General features: G+C 41.2%; 1 protein-coding gene across 1 annotated transcript in view; it reads right to left on the bottom strand.

Annotated features, from left to right (window-relative positions):
* Positions 1 to 23,234, bottom strand: part of FLT1 (fms related receptor tyrosine kinase 1) — a 187,773-nt gene extending 164,539 nt beyond the window's left edge. The window contains exons 1-2 of the mRNA XM_054577121.1: positions 23,210 to 23,234; positions 22,718 to 23,086 (exon numbers count right to left, since the gene is read on the bottom strand). Of these exons, the coding sequence (XP_054433096.1) occupies positions 22,718 to 22,781 (64 nt within the window). The 5' untranslated portion in view covers positions 22,782 to 23,086; positions 23,210 to 23,234. The remainder of the gene's footprint in view (positions 1 to 22,717; positions 23,087 to 23,209) is intronic.
* Positions 23,235 to 24,309: the final 1,075 nt, after the last annotated feature.

Raw genomic sequence — 24,309 nt, 5'->3', positions numbered from 1 at the left:
GTTTCTCTAAAAGCCACAGGCCAAAATTGATAACACCTGCCCTGAGAAATGTCCAAGCCGAACGATTTCTGCCCTTCTTTATGGCATGAGACCTTGGGGATTTAGTTGAACAATTGTTTGTGTTTGGAAAAGATCCAGCACAGCTTCCTGAGGAAAATTCTGGCATTGCTTGAGGTGATCTGTGTGGTTTTTGTGGAGCCAAAGAGATTTCTCATCTAGGAGGGGCTGTGGAGAAGCTGCCTCCCTTTCCATGGCACGGGTTATTCCCACTGCCTGATGCTTTGGTTTCCAAATCATATGACTCTTTCTTTATCAGCTACCTAGAACACCAGGAATCCTAACCCTCATCAGAGAGAAGCTTTGACCTCAAAGGACCACCCGAATGCCAGCAGAGAGAAGATCCCTTGAAGGATACGCCATCTGCACGTTCCTTTCTTCATTCCCATTCCAGCCTCCAACCGAGAGAAGACACACAGCTGAGTGGCTAAATAAGATGCTGAGACAAAATAGGGTTGTTGGAAAGTTTAGGGGGAAAAGGCTAAGAAAAATATTTTGCTATATCATTTATCTCCACTGACATAATTTTGCACTTGGAATGAAGAAGATAGATAAAAGTAGTTGATTAAAATAAAGGAAAGGAGAAGTATAAGGAAAATGTATCTCCAAGAAACTGGACCCTGAGTACATCACCATTCCTCAGTTAATAGGAAACTAGTCTCGTAAAGATTGATGGAAGTGTCAAGATACAGCTTAACAGGAAAACTAATAAGGAAAAAGGAAAGTGAAATATTTATTCTTCAAATGCTCTGAAATGACATTAGGCCTTAAAACATTTCTTTGAGGCATTTTAATGTCCACAAACATGCTTGAGTAATGACAACTTCATGTTTTGAGTACCTACTGCATATCAGATATGTTCTCAGGAGTGATATACTTGTATATAAAGATATAAATACGTACATGTCCACATATGTGTCTACTTCATACCATGTGCAATTCAGTTTGCTCTTCTAAGAAAGTAGCTTGGAGTCACACTGCTCATTCAGAAACAAATCCACAAACTACCTCATCTCCAAGGGTGGAATGCTACAACTTTACAATGACTTTCCCATTGTGAAGCTCAGATGGGGATCAAAACTGTCCCATTTGCCATGGTAGCCTAGAGGTCTGGTTTTGAAGAACTGTTGTCCTCTCAGTGAACTAGGTGGTCTGTGAACTATTGTTTTCATCCAAGTCAACTACAATATAATCATTAGGGGCAAAGAAATTTCCTTATATCAGGAGATTGGGGCTCTTTCTTCAAAGTCACAGTGCTGGGTCCAAAAACTGAACTCCCACTATAGATCATGAGGAACCATACACAGCTCACCATTTTAAGGCTGAGAGAAGACTATTATGTAAAGTCTGACTGAAAGTACAGAACAAGCCCTGACTGGTGTGGCTCAGTTGTTTGGCCATCATCTCACAAAGCAAAAGGTTGCCAGTTCAATTCCTCATCGAGGCCCATGGGGTGCGTACGGGAGGCAACTGATTGTTTTTTTCCCATTTCATATCAATGCTTTTTAGTCGAATGCCACTTCAAGACAAGTACCTTAGCTCCACTTCTTCCAGATACTAACCCCTGTCTCTCCTATATTGAAAGGGGCCTTATTCAAATACAAATCATGAAATGTCCACGTTTCCATTTTTTATTTAGTCATCAATCTCCCCAGGTCTGCTCCTAACTAGCTCTGTTGTGGCCATGGACAAGTCACTTTGAGCCTCAGATTCTTCATCTGTCAACAGAGGGGGCTAGACTTAGATTCTTACAATCTCTTCCAGACTAAAAATTCTATGATACTGAAATCACAGGAATTGATACCAAATGTACAAGTTAGAAATCACATTCTAAAGATACTTATGACTAATAAAAGGACAAATAACCCAATTTCAAAAAATGGGCAAAGGATCTCAATAGACATTTTCCCAATGAAGATATATATATAAATGGCCAAAAAGCACATGCAAAGATACTGCTGTCAGTAGTTACCAAGAAAATGCAAACCAAAACCACAGTGAGATACCACTTAACACCTGCTAGGACAGCTTAAATAAAAAAGACAGACAATAACAAGCGTTAGTGAGGATTTGGAGAAATTAGAGCCCTCATATGTTGCTGGTAGGAATGTAAAATGGTGCAATCACTTTGGAAAACAGTATGGCAGTTCCTCAAATGGTTAAACATAGGTTTAACATATGATCCAGGAACTCCGCTCCTAAGTGTCTACCCAAGAGAACTAAATATATATGTCCGTATAAAAACTTGTCCATCACAACATTACTCATAGTAGCCAAAAAGTGGAAACAACCCAAATGTCCACCAATGATAGATGGATAAACAAAAGGTGGTACAGCCATACAACGGAACACTTTTTGGCAATAAAAGGGAATGTAGTGCTGATACATGATACAGCATGGACGACTCCTGAAAACATTATTCTAGTGCACTCAGAAAAAGGCCGTGTGAGGACACTGTGAGAAGGCAGTTGTCTACAAGCCGAAGAGAGAGGCCTCAGGAGAAATCAAACTTCCTTACAACTTGGATGTCCAGTTTCTGGAACCGTGAGAAAATAAATCTTTCTTGTTTGAAAAACAAAAACAAAAACATTATGCTAAGTACAGAAGCCAGTCACAAAAGCCTACCGATTATATGATTCCACTTACATGAAATGTTCACAGTAGGCAAATCCACAGTGACAGAAAGCAGATTGGTGCTAGGGAAAGAGGGGAATGATGGAAAGTGACTGACAGTAGGCACTGGGGTTTCTTTTCAGGGTGATGAAAATGTTCTAAAATCATATAGTGGTGAGAGATGCATAAGTCTGAATATATTAAAAACCACCAAATTATACAATTTAAAGCAGTGAGTTTTATGGAATGTGACTTTTATCTCAATACAGCTGTTATTTTTTAAAAAACAGAAAACCTCATGACTAAAATAATCACAGAGTTAAGGTGAAGGCTTAGAACATCAAGCTATTTTGAACTTTGTTGCCACATACAACCCCATCAGCATTACATTTTATGGCAGTTGATTTTCCTGCTCAAAGCTTTACAAGGCTGCTTTTAGAGAAACACATTTTCCTTCATGATCAATAACATAACTATTTATGTATTACAAGTTTTACAAACATACTGCAAAAAACTCATTATTCCCCCAAATCACAATATTTTTATAAATTTAGTTTAATGTTAATTTTAAATCACTTCTAATTATATATTTTGAATTTTAACTGAATTTTTATATAACAAATTTTTATTGAAATTGAAATTTTAACAAACTGAGTCACATTGAAAATTATGTTGTGAGAGCTCTCTGAAGAAACCGGCTGGTGTTCCTTTTATATTAAAATTAGTGATTTCTAATTTATATATTTTTTAACAAAGCTTTGTATATTAAATTTATTTCAAATGAGATGCATCTGTCTTTGATTTAACATACCATGTTTCCAACAGTGCATAATCCTATGTGATAAATGACCTCTTTACCTAAATATAAATCCCCAAGTATCATGTTTCTAAAATTTGATTTTAAGATCATGAGCTTCTACCAAGGTTGGGTGAGGTTAATTAGACATAATTCATAAGAGAAGATATTCTTTCTTCAAGATGTAGCTTATTAAAAGCTTAAGTTTCAGACTAAATCTTGTAGAATCTTTTTGGTTGGTGACAAGAGGGGAAGACTGGTTAAGAATGCAATAGCAGGTAAACCAAACTTCCAGGAACTACCAACATTTTTGTTTGAAATGCTAATTCCTGTAGGGCTCTAGCACTTAATAAAAAGTTACACTTTGGTCTTAATCTCTGTGTCATGCCTCCAGTAAACTGTTTATCAGATAGTATGAAGTGTACGTTATTACTGAATGCACTAATTAGCAAGAGGGCCTTAGGTAAAGGAGGACTTCATATGTATGTTTTTCTTTCACAAATGGGATGATAGGGAAAGGCCCCAGGGCTCCTATTCCATCTACCAACAGACTAAATCAAAGATGGGACAGGCATGGGAATCTGCACAGCAGCATCGTAACTTGAGTGCCACAATTAACCATGACATCAGTTTGTAAAATGTTATTTTTTTCCCCTAATCAACTGGCCTTAAGTCAAGGAAGCACCTAAAGAAATGAAAGAATGTTTACATAGATACACATAAGTACCTACCTACCAGTATGTACACTTTCCTCTTTGTGAAAACATCAAGTTTGTTTTGGGTGGAGTGAGGAGGTGGATATAGAAATGAAAGAGGTTTATAGTGTGTGTGTCCTAATCACATTCTTCATTCTTCTAGGCATTGAAAAAGCTCCTGGGCTGGGCGCTAGAAATGGACTTGTACTGGACAATAGCACAAAGCTCTTACTCACTGCTGACTAATCCCTTAGGTTGATAAGATTATTTGTGACTTTTAGATGAACAAATGGGACATTTTAGGTGAGAGTAATTGTGTTACTGATCTTCAGGGTTGCTCGAGCACTGAATGTCTAGGTGTCTGCTGTCCAGCAACAATACAGTGTGGGGATAAAGTTGGTTTACAGTTGTTCCTATAGAAAATAATACAATAATTAACAAATAATAATACAGGAATAAACTCTGTTTGGGTACTCATAACTATAAACCTAGTTTTGCCGCACCGTGTACATTTTATTTGTAGAAAGTTGCTAATGCCAGGGATTTGCTATTTTTCTTGACATCTTTACATTATGGAAATCTCACTATTTTACTACATGGACTCACAAAAAGAATTTACTGGCTTCTTGCTTTACAGTTTTTGCTATAGTAAGTGATCCCCAAAATCTTTAGATTTGAAAAGTGAAGTGTCTGGTCTCCCTGCCTTAACAGAAAATTTAAAGTAGTCATTTATGTAACATTTATGTCTTAAATTCAAGTGTAAAAAAAACAAGTGAAAATTATTTTAAATGTTTAATTTCAGCAGTTAGCATTGCCACTACTCTGCAGATAAGTTCATTTAAATAATTCTGCTGTGGTTTGTTCTAAAGCTGTTTTACAACTCATGGTTCAATTGTCGGCCATCAAATCCATCAATAGCTTTTGCAGCACATGGTACAACGGACAATCCAAAATGAACCACTGAAGTGGGCAACGTCTAAAAAGATCAGATCTTGGACATTATTCATTCCATCCAGGCATGGATTATTGACTTTGCTCATTTTTCCTTAAACTTTATAAAAGTTACTTAAAAGGAAAAATTCTGTGTGGTTTGAGATGTTTACTAAGAGAAAAATACTCTAATAACATCAACATTCCTACCGTTGCTGTTTACGAGGGGGCACAGCTTCAGTATACCTCTTTGAGCTTTTTACTTGACACTGGCTTCTCGGAGGGTCATGGTTTAAAAGAGCACATTCATTTATCATTAGGCCTGTCACAGGCTACCATCAGGAGCCTACCCTTCCAATGACCTGTACCCATGCACAGCTCCTTTTCATGTGACATCAGAGTTAATTAAGGTCAGTCAGTGAGAAATCTCCTGCCGGCCAAGGAGTTACCTATTCCCCCAAAATGCTCTCCTCCTACACTGCTGTTCTTTTGTTGAATAGGTTCAAAAACCACCTCTGTGGAGCTGTCTAACAACATGTCATTTCAGTTTATCAGACAATGTTGTGGACGTTATCTGAGCTGCCTGGAGCAGGGGTCAAGATCTGGTTGACAGTGCATGAGACATAGCTCGGGAAGTATTTCAAGAGAGAAGACTGGTACACCTTCATCTGGCTACGGCAAAAGAGATGAGCAGAACAAATGGTCTTTGTAACCTAAAAATGCTGGGAGGGTGGTTTCATCCACTAGGCAGGGCTCAGACATGTCTCTGTTTCTCCATCAATAGCAGGAAATGGATTACACTTGAAGCATACTCCCCACTGGCATATGTTCTTATCTGATGTCACCGTTCAGCAGAGGACTCTGGGGTAGCTGGGCCTGATGTCATCTTGTATAGAATGGATCATATTCACCAGTAGTATTATGCTACTTATTGTTCATGTTGATTTCAGACCAATATATATTAACTTTCAGGTTGTGAACACCAGAAAAAGAGATTGTTCAGTAGGGGTGCAATTTCAATAAACAAATACAATATATGCAAGACTCAATATATAACACGTGGCTCAATGGAAGTAACTGGTGTTTTTGTTGTTAATATTTCTTCAATTGGTGCATTCTCTTTAGAATCATAACACTCTAAAACACTTCAGCATCAAGTCAGTGCTTATCGCTGAAACAGCATTCAGATAGAGGTGCATTAGGAATAGCAGTAATATTAATAAAATGCTTGAACTTTAAACAGTTATTCATTTGGCAGCATTATATTGATTGTATGCAGGCCACAATTTGAAATCAAAAATTTTCCTTATTCTACATGGCACTGGAATTACATCTGGTCAACCACCCAATATTTTACCAATTACTCTGTATCTAGTACTGTTCAATGTCAAGGTTTCAGGCATCTATGGAGACGATGGCAGCAGGTCTTTGAATTTCATGGACATGTTGCTTACATGGGCCTCTGTGGGTTCCCTTAGGAAGGAAAGCATCAAAGAAGATCTGGGAAATATTTTATCAATTCAGTGTAGGAGCTGCCATATAATGGTTAAAGCACATGAATCAGAATTGGAATGTTTACATTTTAGTTTAGCTACTGCCTATAAACCTATGTAACACAGATAACCTTCAGATTCACACAGATCTTTCTAGGGGGAAAAATATCATGGAACCGATTGTTGTGATGCTATTAGTTAACCAGAAAAAATGCATCATGCTAAAGTTTTCATTCTGAATCTAAAATAATGTCTTTGAAATTGTGTATAATAATTTTTATCTTTTCTTCTTCTTCTTCTTAAAGAAGACCCTTTAACAATTCATATAATACTGGTCTGGTGGTGATAAACTCCCTTAACTTTTTCTTCTTTAAAAAGAAGATAAAAGTATGAACAAAAAAGTGGCAATAAAAACATATCTATAACAATTGAATCTAAAAAACAAAATAAATGAACAAGCAGAACAGAAGCAGACTCATAGATACAGAGGACAGTTTGACTATTGCCAGGTGGGGCAGGGGGTGGAGGAATGGGTGGAAGAGGTGGAGGGATGAAGAAGTACAATACAAATTGGTTGTTACAGAATAGTCATGGGGATGTCAAGTACAGCATAGGAAATATAGTCCATAATATTCTAATAACTGTGTGTGGTGTCAGATGCGTGTGACATTTATCAGGACAATCACTTAGTAAGTTACATAAAGTCTAATCACTGGAGTATACACCTGAAACTAATATAATAATGTACTTCAACTATAATTGAAAATAAAAAATGATTTAAAAATTTTTGTATAATAAAATGAAGAAGAAAGGCTAGCACACAGGGAGGCAGGCAATTTATTCATGCAAGAAAAAGCTGAAAATATTATTATAGCTAACCCAACGATTAGTCTATTCTTTTCATGTAGTCTTTAACTTTATAATCTATTACAAATAAGGAGAGAATACCAATTGTTTTGCATATAAAAACAGGGAAGAAATAAAAGGAAATTGGAAGGCTGAGTGTGATAAAATTTTGATATTAATTTTAAGCTTACTTGGACAGTTTATGAAGTACTAATTATATTGAAACCATTTTTCTGGAGTATTTTAGACTGTCTATAAAGAAGGTGCTTTGTAAATTCACTCATTAAGAGGAAAGTTGAGATATCTCTGTCTTCATAACCAATAATATACACAAAAGCGTCTCACCCTCGAGATTTAAATGGCCAAGAGTGTGCAATAAAGTGATCCATCATAGAAGAACTGAATTTTTGAAGGCTACGTTAAGCATACTTTCTAAGGCTCATTAAACACTATCCTTGACCATTGTGTTTCTATTGTCAAAATCAATTTCCTTCTAAATTAAACTATTTGAAATATAATTGCTTTTCCCTGGGCATATTTTGGAGACTAATCCTGCTTAGACAATGGGATGGGCATGTTGACTTAGTATTCTGTTTTTAAAACCTGGGTTCCTTTAATTTTCACGTTTTCTTATGACTTGCTAAATTTACATAGCACATATTTGTAATAGTTGTGCCTTCTTAAGATTTTACAAACTTTAAAAAAAATCTTATCTTAGATGGAATTAGTAAAAGCAGTATGCTTCTACCAGCATTATCTCAACTTTTAAAAAAATAATTTATTGAATGATTTTCATTCATTTCAGTATGTGATGTGAAGGTCTTCCTGACAAACATCCACAGGAGACTTTAAGTCATATGTACCCTAAACCTGGAGAACATTGTTTTTAATTCTTGGGATATTTTTACTCTTATATTTTCATTAATCTATATGCAACTTTGTTTCTAGAGTTAGTCTTTTTTAAATATCATCCAAGATACCACATCTCTGCTAAAAAAAAGACCCCAAAAACCATAATAGCCAACTCATAACAGAAATTGGCTTTAAAATAAATTATGATCAAGCTCATCTTGGAGGACAAGATCAGAACCAATCAGTAGAAGTCACATAAAGTCAGAAGGAGGAACTCTGTGGAGAGGTAGTGAGGTCCCTAATACCAGAGCTGTTCCCACAAACTTAAAGTACTCAACTCCCAGAAAAAGATCTATGATTCTAGGAATAGGGAAACCCCCCCTCTTTTGTCTATCACATTCCCGTATGACCCCTTCCTCTCACCCTCTCACCGTGCTGATTTCTCCAATCATTAGCCTCAGTATTTAGTCTTCCACTTGCTATTTTAAACATATACTAAGAGAAAAATACAATAATAAGACGATTGTTTTCTTTAAGTTTCTAACTGAGGCTGGATAACAGATAAACAAGTAAATATAGATGTATGTAATTTTATACTTAAAACTCCTTTTTTCATAAATATAAAAGTATATTATATTTGTATGTTATCACAGGGAAGTACCAGCTGTGGAGGTAGCTAATCCAGTCCAGGGAGTGAGGAAATTCTCTCAGAAGAATGATGTTGAAGGTAAGGCCTAAAGAATTGAGTGTGTGTGTTTACTAAAGGAAACACCAGTGAGTCTTTCTCTCTTCAAAGACTTCCCAATTTTCAAACCCTGTAAGCTCATCTTTCCTTGTTAAGCAGTTCTTACCAACTGCCTTTCAAAGTCTCTGGCTTCTACAATTCTGCTTTCCTTGACCTCTCGACTGAGAGGAGAAAGGCCTGTTGTCTTCTTCAAGTTAGAGAGAGAGAGATCAAATTGATTGATAGATAGACAGGTAGATAGTCTCGGGCCTACCTGACTTCACTTGCCACTAGAAAAAAAGCCAAAAGTGAACATTTGCTAGAATATATTGAATATATGCCTAGGTCACATTGTACTTTTTGTAACTACGGAAGAGGTCTGGGATGGAGATGGAGCAATGAGGCTCATAAAAGAAAAACCATGGGATGTGATACATTAGCCAGGACTTAACTTGTCCCCACTTGGCACTCCTCTTCCTAGGCTACACCATCGATGGTTGAGAGTTGAGAAGAAATAATTTTCAGACCAAATGTTCTTGTCTAAGATGGAAATAAAATGGCAACAGCAATAACATTACCTAGTACATTTAGGCTGTGTTGGCATACCTAGAATCTAAAGTTCTCCATAAATGGTCCTTCTGTGCTGTTTGGAAACCTTGCCCAGCTATGAGTATCCCAGCAGGAGGATTCATGAGAGGAAATATCTCCTGGTAACCATTTCTCCAGTGTCTGGGCAGCTTAGTTTCTCACTCTGAATCCTGAGTCTAGATTCAATTCAGGAGCCCATGGCAAGCTCAGCTACGGACCAGAAAGGGGTCACTGGAACCAGAGAGTGGTCCAAATGGAAGAAACAGAACATTTCAGATATGTGAGGGGCATTACCACAAGCATTTGGACATATGCCTGCCAACCCCCTCCACCCACACATACTCTCACACATATGTTCTTGGAAGGAGAACTAATGTGGAACCATGACTCCTTCAAAGGCCTCTGAGACCCAGCGGAATGGTTAGAATACAGTTTCAGTCAGTTCAACCAGCACTTATTGAGTGACTACTATGTACCAGGCACTGTATTGGATTCATGGCTGGAAGATGGATCAGAACAAGCCCTTCTTCTTGAAGGCCTCTGAACCCTGAGAGGTCTCTTAGGACATGAGTCATCTAGAAATAGATTAGATGGATTCCAAGAAATGTGGAAGACTAAGTCAACAAGTAGAGATCACTTCAAAGCTATGTATGCCATGTATTAAAAAGGACCTGTTTTTGAGTATAAGGAGTCACAACTTCTTTGCTAGCCTAAGTGATTCACTTCAGTAAAATTCAGTTAATGTCACAAAATAAGACAATGGTAAATGTAGTAAAAAAAAATACAACCATGTTTATATCTTGCAATAAAATATAATGTGCTAATTGGTGTTAGTTGTGTTAAGTATCTTTTAAGAGAAAGTTAAAATATTCTAAAAGAAGAATCTTCTGTTCCTACCTGAACTCACATTGGAAGTTGGACATAAACCTAGAGTGAAGACTGCTTATGAAATTAGTATGAGCAGAATTAGAGTTGATATGATCCATAATTTTCCTCATGAAATCATACCAGAAAATATAGTACTCCAAAACATTGTAAGAAAATATATTTCTTATAAGACATATCCCCTCAGGTTTGTACTTAACATTCCTCCAAAATGGTGAATGGATTTCCCAGGGAGGCAATCCCATGCTCATCTGCACATTTAAAATAAAAGGCAATGACTCTATTTCTACATTTTAGAATTTTACTACTCCTAAAAAGAGTTATATCTGGATATAGAATCACTAAGTTCAATGTCCTATCTATAAAGGTTAAAGTGAAATAGAAATTCTTGAAAATTAGCATTCATGTTAATTTATTGAATGCTAAATGTTAATTTCCTGAATGCTAAATGATTTTGTATATGGTATTTTTCATTTACGAGTTTTGAGGACAGGGAATGGGAGTGAGTAGCAGAACCACATTTCATCTGTGCATCAACAATGTGTGCCAAGAATCCCTTAACACTCAAGAAGCTATAGGTACACAAAGTCTATTTTAGGGCAATAATAGGGAATAATAAAAAATTAACTAATAGGGGAATTACTCAATCCCCATGGGTTTTTTCCCTTTAGTTTTAGCAGAATTCCCTATGGAGAAGTTTTCAAAGTTATAAACATTTCCAAATAACAACAGAGAACAAAAATCTGATCCAGCCGTAGACATTAAGTGGAAAAGAGAGTTAAACAGTATTTTCCAAAATGAAAACAATATCATTAATCATAGTTGAAATGCTGTAACAAGGGTTTACATAGCCTTTTAACATTGTTTGTTTGCAATTCCCTCTAATAGATCCCTGCCTTTCCATCTGTTTACATATATTTTTGGTTTCTCTAATGCCAACTTTGGAAAAGAAAACAAACATTAAAATCAAAGAGTATATATCTCACTCTTTATAATTTTCATCCAAACCATATATCTATTTGACCACTTCCCACTGCTCCCTTGAAACAAAAGAAGAAGAAAAAACTCCTTACAGGTGGCAGGATAGGGTATTTCACAGACTAGATAAACATGGCCATTATCTGGTATTGAAAAGTGCCCCTGTCCTAGTAATAGATGAAGAAATAAGTGAAATGCTTTTTTTTTCTTGACTTCTAGCAGGTTTGAATACCTGAGAGGAATGATCTGAGGAAGAGAAAGAGACCCAAGGAGCAACACCAGGGCCCAAAGAATTGTTTCCATTTCTGACAGTAGTACAAGGGCTGCCAATCAAATGGAGAGGTCAAGGCCCATAGCTGTGGCCATTCCAGACAGAAAGGAACGCCTCCAGGCAAATGCTAGAACAGTTAGTTGTCTTTTCCTCAGACACAACAGCTTGTTATTCTAAACCCTGAAAACAAAAGTGATTTTCTTTAATTCATAGATTTTAACATTCAAGGTATGTTGGGGTAAATGTCAGTGGAAAGGGCTCTGATTTTAAAATCAAAAAGACCTAGGTTTGGATCCTAGTCTGGTCACTCCATAAAAGCGTGACCATCTGCAAATCACCAAGCTTCCCTAGCTTCCAGGTTTCAGTATCAGGAAAGCAAAGTTAAAAGTGCACATGCTGATGCCCTCGCCATGTGGCCCTATTGGTTGGAGTGTCATCCCATAATCCAAAAGGTCACAGGTTCGATTCCAGGTCAAGACACAAGCCTGGGTTGAAGGTTCAGTCCCAAGTCAGGGCTCAGGCAATGTTACTCTCTCACATTGATGCTTTCCTCCCTCTTTCTCTCTCTTCCTCTCTCTCTAACATCAATGAGAATGTCCTTGGGTGAGGATTGAAAAAAAGAAAAAAATGTACATGCCCAGGAGATGTTTGTTCCATGCTTTCCTCCGCCTTCCCCTGGAGTCATGTTTAGCCTGCCCCTGCTCCAATCCAGGCAGCAACTGCCTTCAGGGTCAAACACACACCAGGGTCCTTCCCTGTACTACAGTTCCATTGAGAAAAAGCTCCAAGTCTTTGAGGTTTCTGGGATCTAAAAAGTGCAGTAGACACTGGGTTCCTGGGAGCAACCTAGCATTGGGCGACCCAGCTTTTTCAGAGTACCTGTGTGATGAGGCCTTTTTCAGAATCAAAGCGCTGCCTAGCCTTCTGTCCCTCTGCTTGCATTTCAAGTCACTTCTAGGAGAGCAGCTTGAGAGGCCATACCAAATCATGTTCTTAATCTCTTTGGAGTTCTTATTGGACTTGAGTTTTTGGGATGATCCTTGAATGCCCCAATAAGAAAACCCACATGGTTAAAATTGTCTTCATAGAGACTTTTAACGGTGTCTGCCAGAAGCAGAAGTGGAATCTCCCGAGGCCACTTTAAGCTGGGGTAGCAGTGCTTCTCACATTCTTTGGAGATGACAAAACTCCAAGGATTGAATGGTTTGGAAAGAAGAGAAGACCAGTACACTGTCATCCATGACTGTTTCTTTCTCCCCTTTTTCCCTTAGGCTGGGAGGTGGGGTGTGAGCAGGGAGGTTTGGAGTCTGACCCAATGAGACTGAAACAATTTCAGTCTTACTTACCACTTCTGTGATCTTAGGAAAAGTATTTAATTGACCTCAGCCTCAGTTTCCTCACACTGAAGAGTACTGTGCTACCTCCTGGGACTGGGTAAGATAACAAATGTAAAGTCAAAGTGCCTGACAATCCATAGAGATTAGTTTCCTCCTTTCTCCCTCGCTCAAAGCATGAGGCCTCACCACATTCTCCAGGAGAAGGTGCTCAGAGAGGTCCTATGCTATAAACCCCAAGAGCTGTCTATGCTCAGAAACTGAGGCTCAACTGTCTTCCCCTGCTGGTGTCATGGTATTCATAAGAGGCTAATAGCCCCAACCTGGCACGTACCCTAATCAAAAGATCTCTGAATAGGAAGGTTTTTCCATTAGACCAGTTGTCTCACTCACAGGTTCTGTGTAGAAGGATCAAGGCATTATTCACTATTAATATCTTGGCTAAACTCCAACCTAATATCTAGACTGAAAATAAAGGGTTAGGTACTAAACAGTGGTGTACTAAACATGGTTACAATGTTATACAGCTCCTCCCATCAAGAGAGGAGCCTATTTCCCCAATCCTTAACTTGGGGTTAGGACCACTCAAATGGTGGCAGGAGGGCTGTGGTTGTAGTTCCAAAGCCTAGGCCTCAAGGGGCCATGCAGCCTCGACCATCTCCCTCTTGGACTGCCCCTGCCTCTATGTAGGGAAAAGACTGAATGCAGATGGAGGCCCAGTGACAAGCACGCATCAAGGTCCCAGTTGAAATGCCAGGTGACTACAGCTGCATGAGTGACTCAGGTGAGACTGGAAGAAAAACCACACAGTTGGGCCCAGCCCCAAATTTCTAACCCATGGAACTGTTAGACAGAGTAAACTCTTTTAGGCTCTGGAGTTTGGGGGCAGCCTGTTGGGTAGCAAAAGATGACAGATACAAATGCTGCCATGACTGAGCCCTGCAGAAACAGTGTCTCAGTAGTGTATAATGCATATGCCTTTTCTATATTTGAAAATGTGTCCACATGGAACTCACACAATATGAGGCCTTCAATGCCCTATAGTTACCCTAGATGCTCTCAGGGAAGGAGGAGCAGCTTGAATGCTCCGTAATCCACAAAAAATATCCCAGCACCATGGTTCCGCACAGTGGAAGGCTAGCTCTGTCTCCAACCAGGCAGTGACCTTTCTCACCAATGGGGACAGACCTCTGGCACATCACAAACACCAGCAGAACCACGCTGCTCCAACAGGTAGAATTCAGCCACCCAAGTCAGGGGCCACATCCCAGCAAAGGAAATACGGATACAGAGGCTCAATTAGAGAGTGAAAGCACTGTGAGGCTTCAGACAACACTGTACTGTGGAGGGAGGCAGGGCTGGACCAAAGCACATGGGTGCCTGGGACAGGACCATATATGGCACCTTAAAAAAAAAACAACTCTATAGGTGTCTTCCAATATTTATAAAGAGGGAAGGCTGAATGCTCTCTGGTGCAAAAGCAGAGAAGGAGGACTATTGTATAGACCAGGAATTCAGTTCTGGCTCCTAATTTACATAACCCACTGGGGTATGTGACCCAGTTTCCTCAGAAGGCAATTCTACCACATCTGATGGCACGCTCCGAGCACTTTATTCTCGTATCCCTTCTATACACCAGTAACACACACTCTTCCTTGCAGGAATTCTTGTAAATACAGTTTTCTCCAACTTGCTATAGGTCTGGTGATGATTCAGTGCCTTTTAGAGACTGGCACAGGGCAGGTGCCTCCCAGGTGGCCAGGCCTCTCAAAGCAGCCCTAGGGCAGAGGATCTCAAAGTCTGGTCTCTGGAGTAGGTGCATCAGCATTACTTGGGAAATTGTTAGAAAGGCTAATTCTTGCCGCCCGCCCCCACCCGGCTCACCGAATCAGATACTCTATGGTGGGGCCCAACACTCTAGTGTAGCAAAGTTCTCCCGGTGATTTGGATGTCTGATAATACAAGAGTTTCTTAACCTCGGCCATCCATTGAAAACACCTGGGAGCTTTAAAATTATTGATGTTTGGGTCCCACTTGACCAATTGTGATTAAATTGGTCAGGAGTATAGCAGGGCAAGGAGAGTTTTAAAAAAAAAACCCAACGTAACTCTCCAGATGACTCTATGTAGGGCCGGACTGGAGACCATGGACCTAGGTGAGAAGCAAAGGGTTTCACAGACCCTAATGGGCACACTAGTTACTATTCAGGGTTTTGTTAAAGGTGGTCTTGAGCTTAAGTGGCTTCATGTTTTTATATAATGAAAGCCAAGGCTTTTCATTTATACAAGGTTCACTTCAGGCCTCTTTTAACAAAAGAACCTCATCATTGTTATAGCTTGGCTTATGTAAACCACATGATTGGTGGCTTGAAAGGAAATCTATTTACCTCCACCCATTAAATAGAAAAATTGAAGACTAAGCTGAGAAAAATGCCTGTGAGCACTGTGATAATCTGTGAAAAGACAAAAGCATTTTCCAAGATTTGCAATAATGAGACAAGGAAGGATGCAAGTGAAAAGCACATTAAATTTCAAGCCAGTAAGAAGCACAAAGTATTTGTTATCAACTATTGCATGACACCATGAGACAGTGATGCCTCCTTGACAACAAAGATTCTGGAGAAGACAGTGGCTGGTTTTTACCTCCAAGTAATTTTGTTTTGGAAGCCATTGTCTTATAAAACTTTTATTTATGGTTAAAACCTATCTATTTAATTTCATTTTTACTCTTTTCCACCAAGTCCATATTTTCTAAAACCTTAATCTTGCACCTAGGATTTGGTTAACCATAGTATCTTCAAGACCACACTGGTTTGCTTTGATTACAGGTCCAAGCTAAGTCTAAGATTTTGTAAAAAGAGTCCTACTTCTGGACTCTTCCAGAAGAGTCCTAGCTGGGCAAAAGAACGACGTGGGAGCCAGAAGAGGCTCCTGGTTGACCCAGGTCTAGTCCATTGGTCACACAGGTCAAAGGATATATCAAAGGATACATCAGAGGATTTAGACCTTGATGTCAGAGCTAAGAGTCTCTCAGTGCTTCTCAATTTAAAACAATTAAAATTTTTGCGATGACATTGGTTAATAAAATTATATAGGTTTCACGTGTACACTTTTATAATCCATTATCTCTATAATGCATTGTGTATTCACTGACAAAAGTCAAGTCTCTTTCTGTCACCATATATTTGACCCCTTTTACCCTTTTCTACCCCTCTGCCCCTCTTTCCCTCTGATAACCACAGTACTGTTGTCTGTGTCTATGGGTTTCTGTTTGCTTGCTTTTCTTGTTTGTTCATTTGTTGCTTTCTGTTTTACATCCCACACACGAGGGAAATCATACAGTTCTTGACTTTTTATATTGACTCACTTTGCTAAGCATGATATTCTCAGTATCTACCCATGTCATTGCAAATGGCTGTATTTCGTCTTTTCTTAAGGCTGAGCGGTATTGGAGTGTGTATATGGACCTTGTCTTCTTTATCTGATCATCTATCAAAGGTCATTAAGGTTGTTCCCATGTCTTGGCCAAGTGCTTCTCAATTTTTAATGTTCAAAGAAAACATCTGGGGACTTTATTAAAATACAGGCTCTGATTCATTAAGTTCTCAGTGGATGCTGGACCACAGACCACACTTGGAAAAGCATGTTTTAGAGTATGCTGTGGACATGTGTAAAGTGTAGGGCTGGGGGTGGAAGTGGGGGAAGGGAAGCATCAACTTGAGCCCCAACCATGGGATTTAGATTTTTCAGATCCATGTTTCACACCTACTTAGTAGGATGATCCTGCCAGGAGCCTGTTTGCATGAACAGTTGAGAAGAACCCATCCTAAGGAAAGAGGAAATCATGCAGATTAGCCTGGTCTAGTGATTTGAAATCAAAGGCTGCTCTTCAAGCAGAGCATTGATGCTATGTTTGGAAAGGTCTCTGTTCTTCAGTTTTCCATTATAGCCTAGCACCCAAGGACTCAGTGTTGAGTCTATGAGAGGATGAGTAAGTCAAAGCATAAAATCTAAGAGCACTGTTTTCTCTAAAAATTGGGTAAGACACTGCAGAGTAAAGCTCAGTACTTGGTTTCTCACCAATAGAGGCTAAGACAGAACTTCTGCACAGACTGAAACCTGGCTTTGGGGGTTCAGAGGTCCCAGTGAAGCATCATGACAAAAAAGAAGGGATTACAGGAGAATAAGTATCTCAGAGAGTTGAAGTTCATAGCTGATTTTCTATATTTTAGTCACTCACTATTGAATATAATCATCATTTATTAAGAACAGTCCCTCTAAAGAATCCACTGTAACTGAGGCCAAATGGACTGGTAGAAGCACATTCATATGCTGAAATAAATTCATATATGGCCCTGAGAGATTTCTTCTTTGAAATGATAGTATGGTTACATCCTTAATTCACTCACACATTCATCCCAGCACTTCCTGAGAACCTCCATGCCAGGTATCACACTAGGTGCTGGGGATCCAAGGACAGTTAAGACAGGGTCTCTTCTTCTCAAAGGGTGAGGGCACAGCCACATAAGTAGAACACTAACAACTCCAGGTGAGAACTAGAAAGGGGCACAGAGAGGGGCTCTATTTAGGAGGGTACATATAAGAGCAGGAGAAACCATTCATTCTGCCTGGGGCTACAAGGAGGTATTCATGGGGATGGTTTATGAGCTGGAATTTGAAGGCAGGGGGAGGGGGAGAGGCACAAGGAGAAAAAGAGTCTAGCAGACAAACAGCATGAATGAACATGGAGCAATGAACGTGCAAGGCTCATCTAAAAAAGATGAGTAATTCTTTTGACAGAGGTAGAGTCTGTATAGCACTGACCACAAGGAAATTTAATCTCTGTACTACATCTATCTCTCAGTGAACCACTGATCAGCCATAACTTGGACATTCTTAATTCAAACCTCTATGGGTTTTTTAAAAAAATTGATGAAAATTTCATGTTAAAAAAACAATGTTGGGTTTAAAAAGAAATTTTAGCACTGTAATAGTTTCATTTAACAAATATTTGAATACCTCAACCCTGCCTGGGGTAGAGGATACATAAAAATGAAGAAAAATATTATTTGAACTATGAACACTGGGTTCTGTTCCTGTATCTGCCATTAGCCAGCTGTTGACCTTGTTTAGCACTGTAATAATTTCATTCAACAAATATTTGAATACCTCTATTCTGCCTGGGATAGAGGAAATATAAAAATGAAGAAGAAATGTTATCTGTAGTACGAACACTAGGTTCTGTTCCTGCATCTGCCATTAGCCAACTGTTGAAAAAGAATCACTCAACTGCTCTGGGTCGGTTTTCTTATCTCTGAAGTGAATAGATTCCATCTATGAGGTTCTATCTATCTCACTTTCCCAATGTATATGTTCATGAAGTCTCTCCAAAACATCAAGGAGAGGAGCAATAATCAGAAATGGCTTCACCAAGACTGATGGGAAATCCCCAGGAATTCTTGACATCCCCCCACATCCGCCCCAACAGCAATGCAGGAAATCTAGTCCACTATCTCCAGCAGACTCAATGGAACCATTTCCTTAATGAAATCCCCCTGCAGTCCCAGATGCTAAGCCAGAGACTTTCCTTTCAAGTCTCCCTCAATTACCCCATTCCTCCCATTTCCTTCCCTTCCCTCAAATCTGGTATAAAATCCAGTAATTTAATCAGCAGCATGCACTTTCCAAGCACCCAAGTGTGTGAGGAACCACTAGTAATCCTGAAAAGCAAGTGGCAGAAGATCTTGTCTTTCCAAACCAGCTCACCAGTATGGTAAGGCCAATGGAACAGAAGGGATTCTTCTGTTCCAGTAAATTGGTTAAACCCAATGCAACAGATGCTTCTAATGCTTCGAACCATTCCTAATAATATATTGTACTTAAAAATATATATATAAGGTTGAGTGTTATTTCAAATGTCCTTTCTCCCCAATCCACAATGACAAAGTACATGCTCTGAAAAATTATAGTAAGCACTTGATATCCAATGAACTCCTGACCCAACTGAACCAAGAACCTGAATAAGCAAGCTTTTCATTTCATACCCAAGTGCCAAGGGAGCTTTCCTCACTTTCTCTCCATTCTTATGCCCACTCACATTCACATCTCATCTTAAAGCAGCACTACAGAAACTACTGCCCTGTTATTTGTTCTTGCTTTGCAGAACTTCCCAAGGCAGGGTAAATACCAGCCATAACTTTGAGGTGGCCTGGATAACCTTCCTCAAAGACATGCTATTTTTTTTGTTAATAGAAAGCTATTTTTTTTTTTTTTGCAACACACGATTTTCAACTTCTATAGTCTATACATTCAAATTAGATTTAAAATGTCTCAATAGTTTTTGGTAAGGAGAACAAAGTGATTATTTGATTTGTTCTAAAAAGTCACATAAAATAGAGGCTTAGTATCCTCATTGAATTCTAAACTTCTTTTAGAATAAAGTGAGCATTAATAATAATAATAATAAAAAGAAATGCATATGGGTTTAAAATGACTGGCATCCTTAGCAGAGTTAATGTAACTAGAGTTATAAAGTAAACTCTACTTTCTAGAGTTACACATTCCTCTAGGAAAAAACAAAAACCCCAAGATAATGATTACGATTGGCTTGGGCACACTCTAACAGCTTATCTCTTGCAACCCACTGGAGACCAAGTTAATTGGTTGGTCAGGTACATTCTGCTAGTGAAAAAGAAAATACAATGTGATTACTGATAACAGGGGAAACCCTGTTCATCCTTCTACCCTTAGCTCTGTCATCGCAGGGTTTACTATCCATCCTATATGCGGATGTAGGTAAAGGGAGGAGAAAAAGACACAGTGTTCAGCCTATTGCTTGGAATCATTTACTGAATTTTAGAGTTGGGAAAGGGTCTTAGAAACAATCGTCTATTGTAACTTCCAAATTTTACATATGAAAACAAAAAAAGACACTTAGACTTCACGAGAAAAGAAACTGGATAGTCTTTTATAGAATTTTCAACAGGGAAAGAAAAACTTCAAATAATAAGAAACAAATAGGGTTAAAATATTCAAGAACTAGAGTAGGTGACTACCTACAGTTCACCTGCAACATGATCCATCAGTTGGAAAACTAAGTGAATTGCCAGAGGTGCTATAAATAATTAATGTTTTCAATATGTAATTCAGAAAAACACAACCAAAAAGGAGTGGCTGCATAAACCTTGGGAAAAACAACAAAAAATGTTATGTAAAATTAACTTTATTATGAGATTTATTACACTCAGTTTGGAAATGGATATTATTTTCATGTACATTTTGATTTAATTTTATGTATTAATGTAGACTTCCCTCACAAAATTCACAAGTGAAGAATTTATAGCTAGTTGCAGCAAACTTTAAATGATAGCTGTTGAAAAACTCAAGAAACATGGGGCCAGAAAAAGGAGTCGTGGTTTTAATCAAGGGTGTGGTGACTTAAAAGTAAGAAAATGAGACTGAGTAGAGTAAAGGAGGACTGGTATCCTTTTTAAGAAAAACACATTGCCATACTGAGGACTTGAAAAATACCTGAATTATTGGCATCTTTTTATTTCCCAGGATATTTGGAAGAAGGTGGAAATACACTCTTGGGGGAAAATGCACTACCTTTTTGTATTATGGAACATCTGGTTATTTTCTCTCTCAAGGCACATGTGCACATCACTCACAAACAGTAATAATAACTGATAAGTATACAAAGGATCTAGAGTACCTGAAGGTGCGCAGACCACGCCCATGATGGGTGCAAGTGGACTCCTGATAAATCCACCCAGCAAAAAACGTGGCCCCTTTCAGGACCCCCTACCCAGAGCTGCAGCCCTTCAGTTTAGGTTGAAGGTCCTGATTTGGTTTAGAAAGCATGCAGCGACTCTTTTGCTTTGAGATGTCTTTTAACCAGAGAAGCCTGTGGTCTGGGAAGGCGGGTTTCACAATTACAAAGCCTAAAGGCTGATAGATCATTCCTTAAACCAGCAGGTAAAGGGGTTCTCGCCCCTTTACATATGTAAATTTTTTTTAAAAAAATCACACAAGAGTTCCAAGACCCTTGCCTCATTTAAGTAAAATAAAATCTAAGACAAATCACAAGAGGATTTTACCAGTTTCTGCAAATCCTCACCAATCTAAGTGGCCCTTAACCACGAAGAGAACTATACCTCACTAGTCAACCACAGTTTTGAAACAAAAATAAAAATATAGCTGTGCGAAGTAGAAAATGCAATCAACATATACTCTTCCTTCCATTTTTTGGACTCAAAATAATTTACCTAGATAGCTTTACATAATAGACGGATGGATTTCAGCAAGTTATTTAGATGCTCTAAGCAATTTTTTCAAAAGACTTTTCAAAACTAAAATAATGTATTTTTGAATTAGAACAGCAATATTTCCATTTCATAGTTATTTTGGCAACTTTTTCCAACTTAACAGCGCGGTTCTCAGACATTAGGACTGCGCCTTGCCTCTTGGGTCCATGGTTTCACCAATCTAATTGGAACTATTGTTTGTTATTTAAAAACTGACGGTCTAATTAGTCTTTCCACTGAAAAAGAATACTTAACTGTTACAGCCTTTGGGGTTCATCAAGCATTTTTTAAAAATAAGCTCAACTTTACTGACTTTACCTGAATCACTGCAGTAGCTTACTTGGTGTTACTGTCTTTTGCCTAGAGGGACTCAACCAAAGGCTTGGCTACTCGGCCCAATGGGCAGAAACGCGACCCAAGCTTTTAAATACCCTCGGGCTTTGACTCCTGGCTGGGTCGCCTTCCACCCAGACAGCGGTGTGCCCTCCTGGCCCCGACAGTTCGGCAGCCAGTTTCCCTAACACCCCACAAAGGGGTGGATCTCACCGATTGCTCACACCGCATCTTCTGGTACAAATCGTCCGCCCTTTCTGCTGTCGGAATTTCAAGGTTAAGCTTGCAATTCCGAAACTTAACGGTATTTGGGTTCTGGATTGCCCTCGTCGGTCAGGTTCACTCAGGTGGCCGACCTGAGCTGATTTGGGCTGGACTGGTGGAAAGCGCCTCACCCGTGTGGCTGTGCGCAGCGCGCTCCGGTCAGGTGGTCGGCGACCGACGGGAGGAGTGGACGCTCGTAGAACATTCGGTGAACAGTCGGGCTTGGGGGCCGCAAGTGGGTTAAAGGATACCAGGCTTTGCCACCCCCTGGGATCTATCTGCTCCCGGCAAGCACACGACCGCCTCCAAGAGGGCTCTCCTCCTTCCCTCTCGAGGCGCGACGTCGCGGCCAGTGCCCAACATCACCAATGTCGGGCTTCATTCAGCTCAGCCCCCGGGCGGCATCGCGGGCGTTCTGGGAGCCGCGGCGCCAGGCTCCAGAGGGTCCCGTGCACCGGCCGCCTGCGAGGTCTGGGTGCGCGGCGCTCCCAGAACCAGGCACAGAGCGTGAGCGACTCGAGTGGCCAAGGGGCATCCCCAGTGCCGTCCAGGGCGCCGATGCCCTCGGGCCCCGCCAGTTGCTCTCCTAGGCGCGCGCCCTGACCGCCCGGCAGAGGAGAAAGGCTCCAAGACCCTAGGCGTGCACAATGAGACTCGGGTCCCAGGTTCCCACCGAGGCTCGCCTCCCCTCGTGCCCCCGACCCCCCCAGGGTGTGACCCTGCCTGCCTATCGCGGCACCGGCTGCGCCTCACCTGTGAGAAGCAGACCGCCGAGCAGCGCGCACAGCAGGACTCCGGTGTCCCAGCGGTTGACCATGGTGAGCGCGACGCGGCCTGCTTGCCTGGTGCCCGCGCTCCTGGCGGGCGACCGACCCAGCCGCCCGAGCTTGACTTCTCCCACTCAGCCGCCGCCGCCGACCCCGCACTCCGGCTCCGCGTCTCGAGCGCCCCTCTCTGCGGCTCCAGTCAGGCAGACAGCCACTTGTCGGGTAATCCTCGCAGCCCAGAGTCCTTGGCCGCTTCGCTCCCGTCCCAGAGTCCGCTCCTAGCCGCCGCCGCCGCCGCCGCCGGGGAAGAGTCGCGAGAAGTGTCTGTCCGGCGCGCTCCAAGCCTCTAGCGGACCTCGTAGAAGAGGAGCCGAGGGCGGGGGCCATTTATAACCTTTCCCCAGCCCACTTCCTACCCCGGCACCTCCTTCCAGTGACGTCAAGGGGTCCCCCACCCCTCATCCGCCTCCCCACCTACCCTCTTCCTCCGGGACCTGATTCCCTACGGCTGCGGAGAGGGGCGGGGGCCGTCCGGCATGCGGGAACGGGGCCGAGCGCGCGCGCGCGTGGGGAGGTGCTGACGGCTTGGCCCAGGAGCACGGCCGGGGCAGGTTCTGGGTCCTCGTTCCCGACCCTGTAGTCCGCGTGCCTACTATCTTCAGCGCTCTGGAAATCTTGGCAGGCTCCTTCCGCCCAGCTTACCCAGCCCAGGGGGCCGCCAGAAGCTGGTAAGGGCACAGGAATAGCGCTCCACCTCCCACCCCCAGGGCGGAAAGTCCGATCCGTGGGAAACTAGCCGCGGTGTCCTTGGCACCAAAGAGTGAAGTGCAGTCTGGCTCCGTCCCCTTCCTTGGTCTTCCCGCCTTGTCCTGCCGCACCTCCACCCCGGAATCCCCTGAAAGTCCCCAGACGTCGAAAGGCGCCGGAAGCCGACAGCACCAGGGACTAGACAGACTAGGGGAACCCGAGAGCACCGGACCCTTGCCTGGCACCTTTGGGAAGACTGTGGACCCGCTCGGGTCCCTAGAAAGTGCAGCGCGCCTGTGTCTTCGGCCGCAGATGCACCCGCCCAAGTCATGTCCTAAGCCGCTTCCTAGGAGCAAAGCAAGAAATAGCATCGAGATACCTTTTCCCAAGCTGAGGCGTGAAACTGCTCCTGCAACGTGTAAGGGCTGGGCACGTGGACTTTATTTCCTAAATACTCAGGGGAAGAAAAAAATCCTAATGGAAGCTAGCTACGCAAGATGGATGCGTAACTCTGGGGCTCTTCGAACAAAACCGGTGAAATTAACTTGAGGCACTGGTTCATTTACAACGGTACTAATTTCACGTTTTTCCTCAGTTTTGCCTCCATTGCCTCAAAGGCTGAAAGCGTCCTAGGCTGCACGGAGCAGTCCAACCTGGTCCCTGTAAATACTGCTGCTTTGGAAAATAGTTCTTTTGGAACCTGCCAGATGGTCCTGATAAAAGGAACTGTGATGGCTCCTCAACGGGGCCAGCGACACCTCCTGAAGGACTGGACTACCACCCCGCTTGGGAAAGTTGGGCAACCCGGACTTGCCACGCCTCTGGGCGGTG

This window comes from Pteronotus mesoamericanus, unplaced genomic scaffold (assembly GCF_021234165.1).
Source record: "Pteronotus mesoamericanus isolate MK-2021 breed Mesoamerican mustached bat unplaced genomic scaffold, CSHL_Meso_final contig_41, whole genome shotgun sequence".
In the NCBI taxonomy this organism is placed as follows: domain Eukaryota; kingdom Metazoa; phylum Chordata; class Mammalia; order Chiroptera; family Mormoopidae; genus Pteronotus; species Pteronotus mesoamericanus.
Note: the sequence above shows the minus strand (reverse complement) of the source record. Positions and strands in the feature narration are given on the sequence as shown.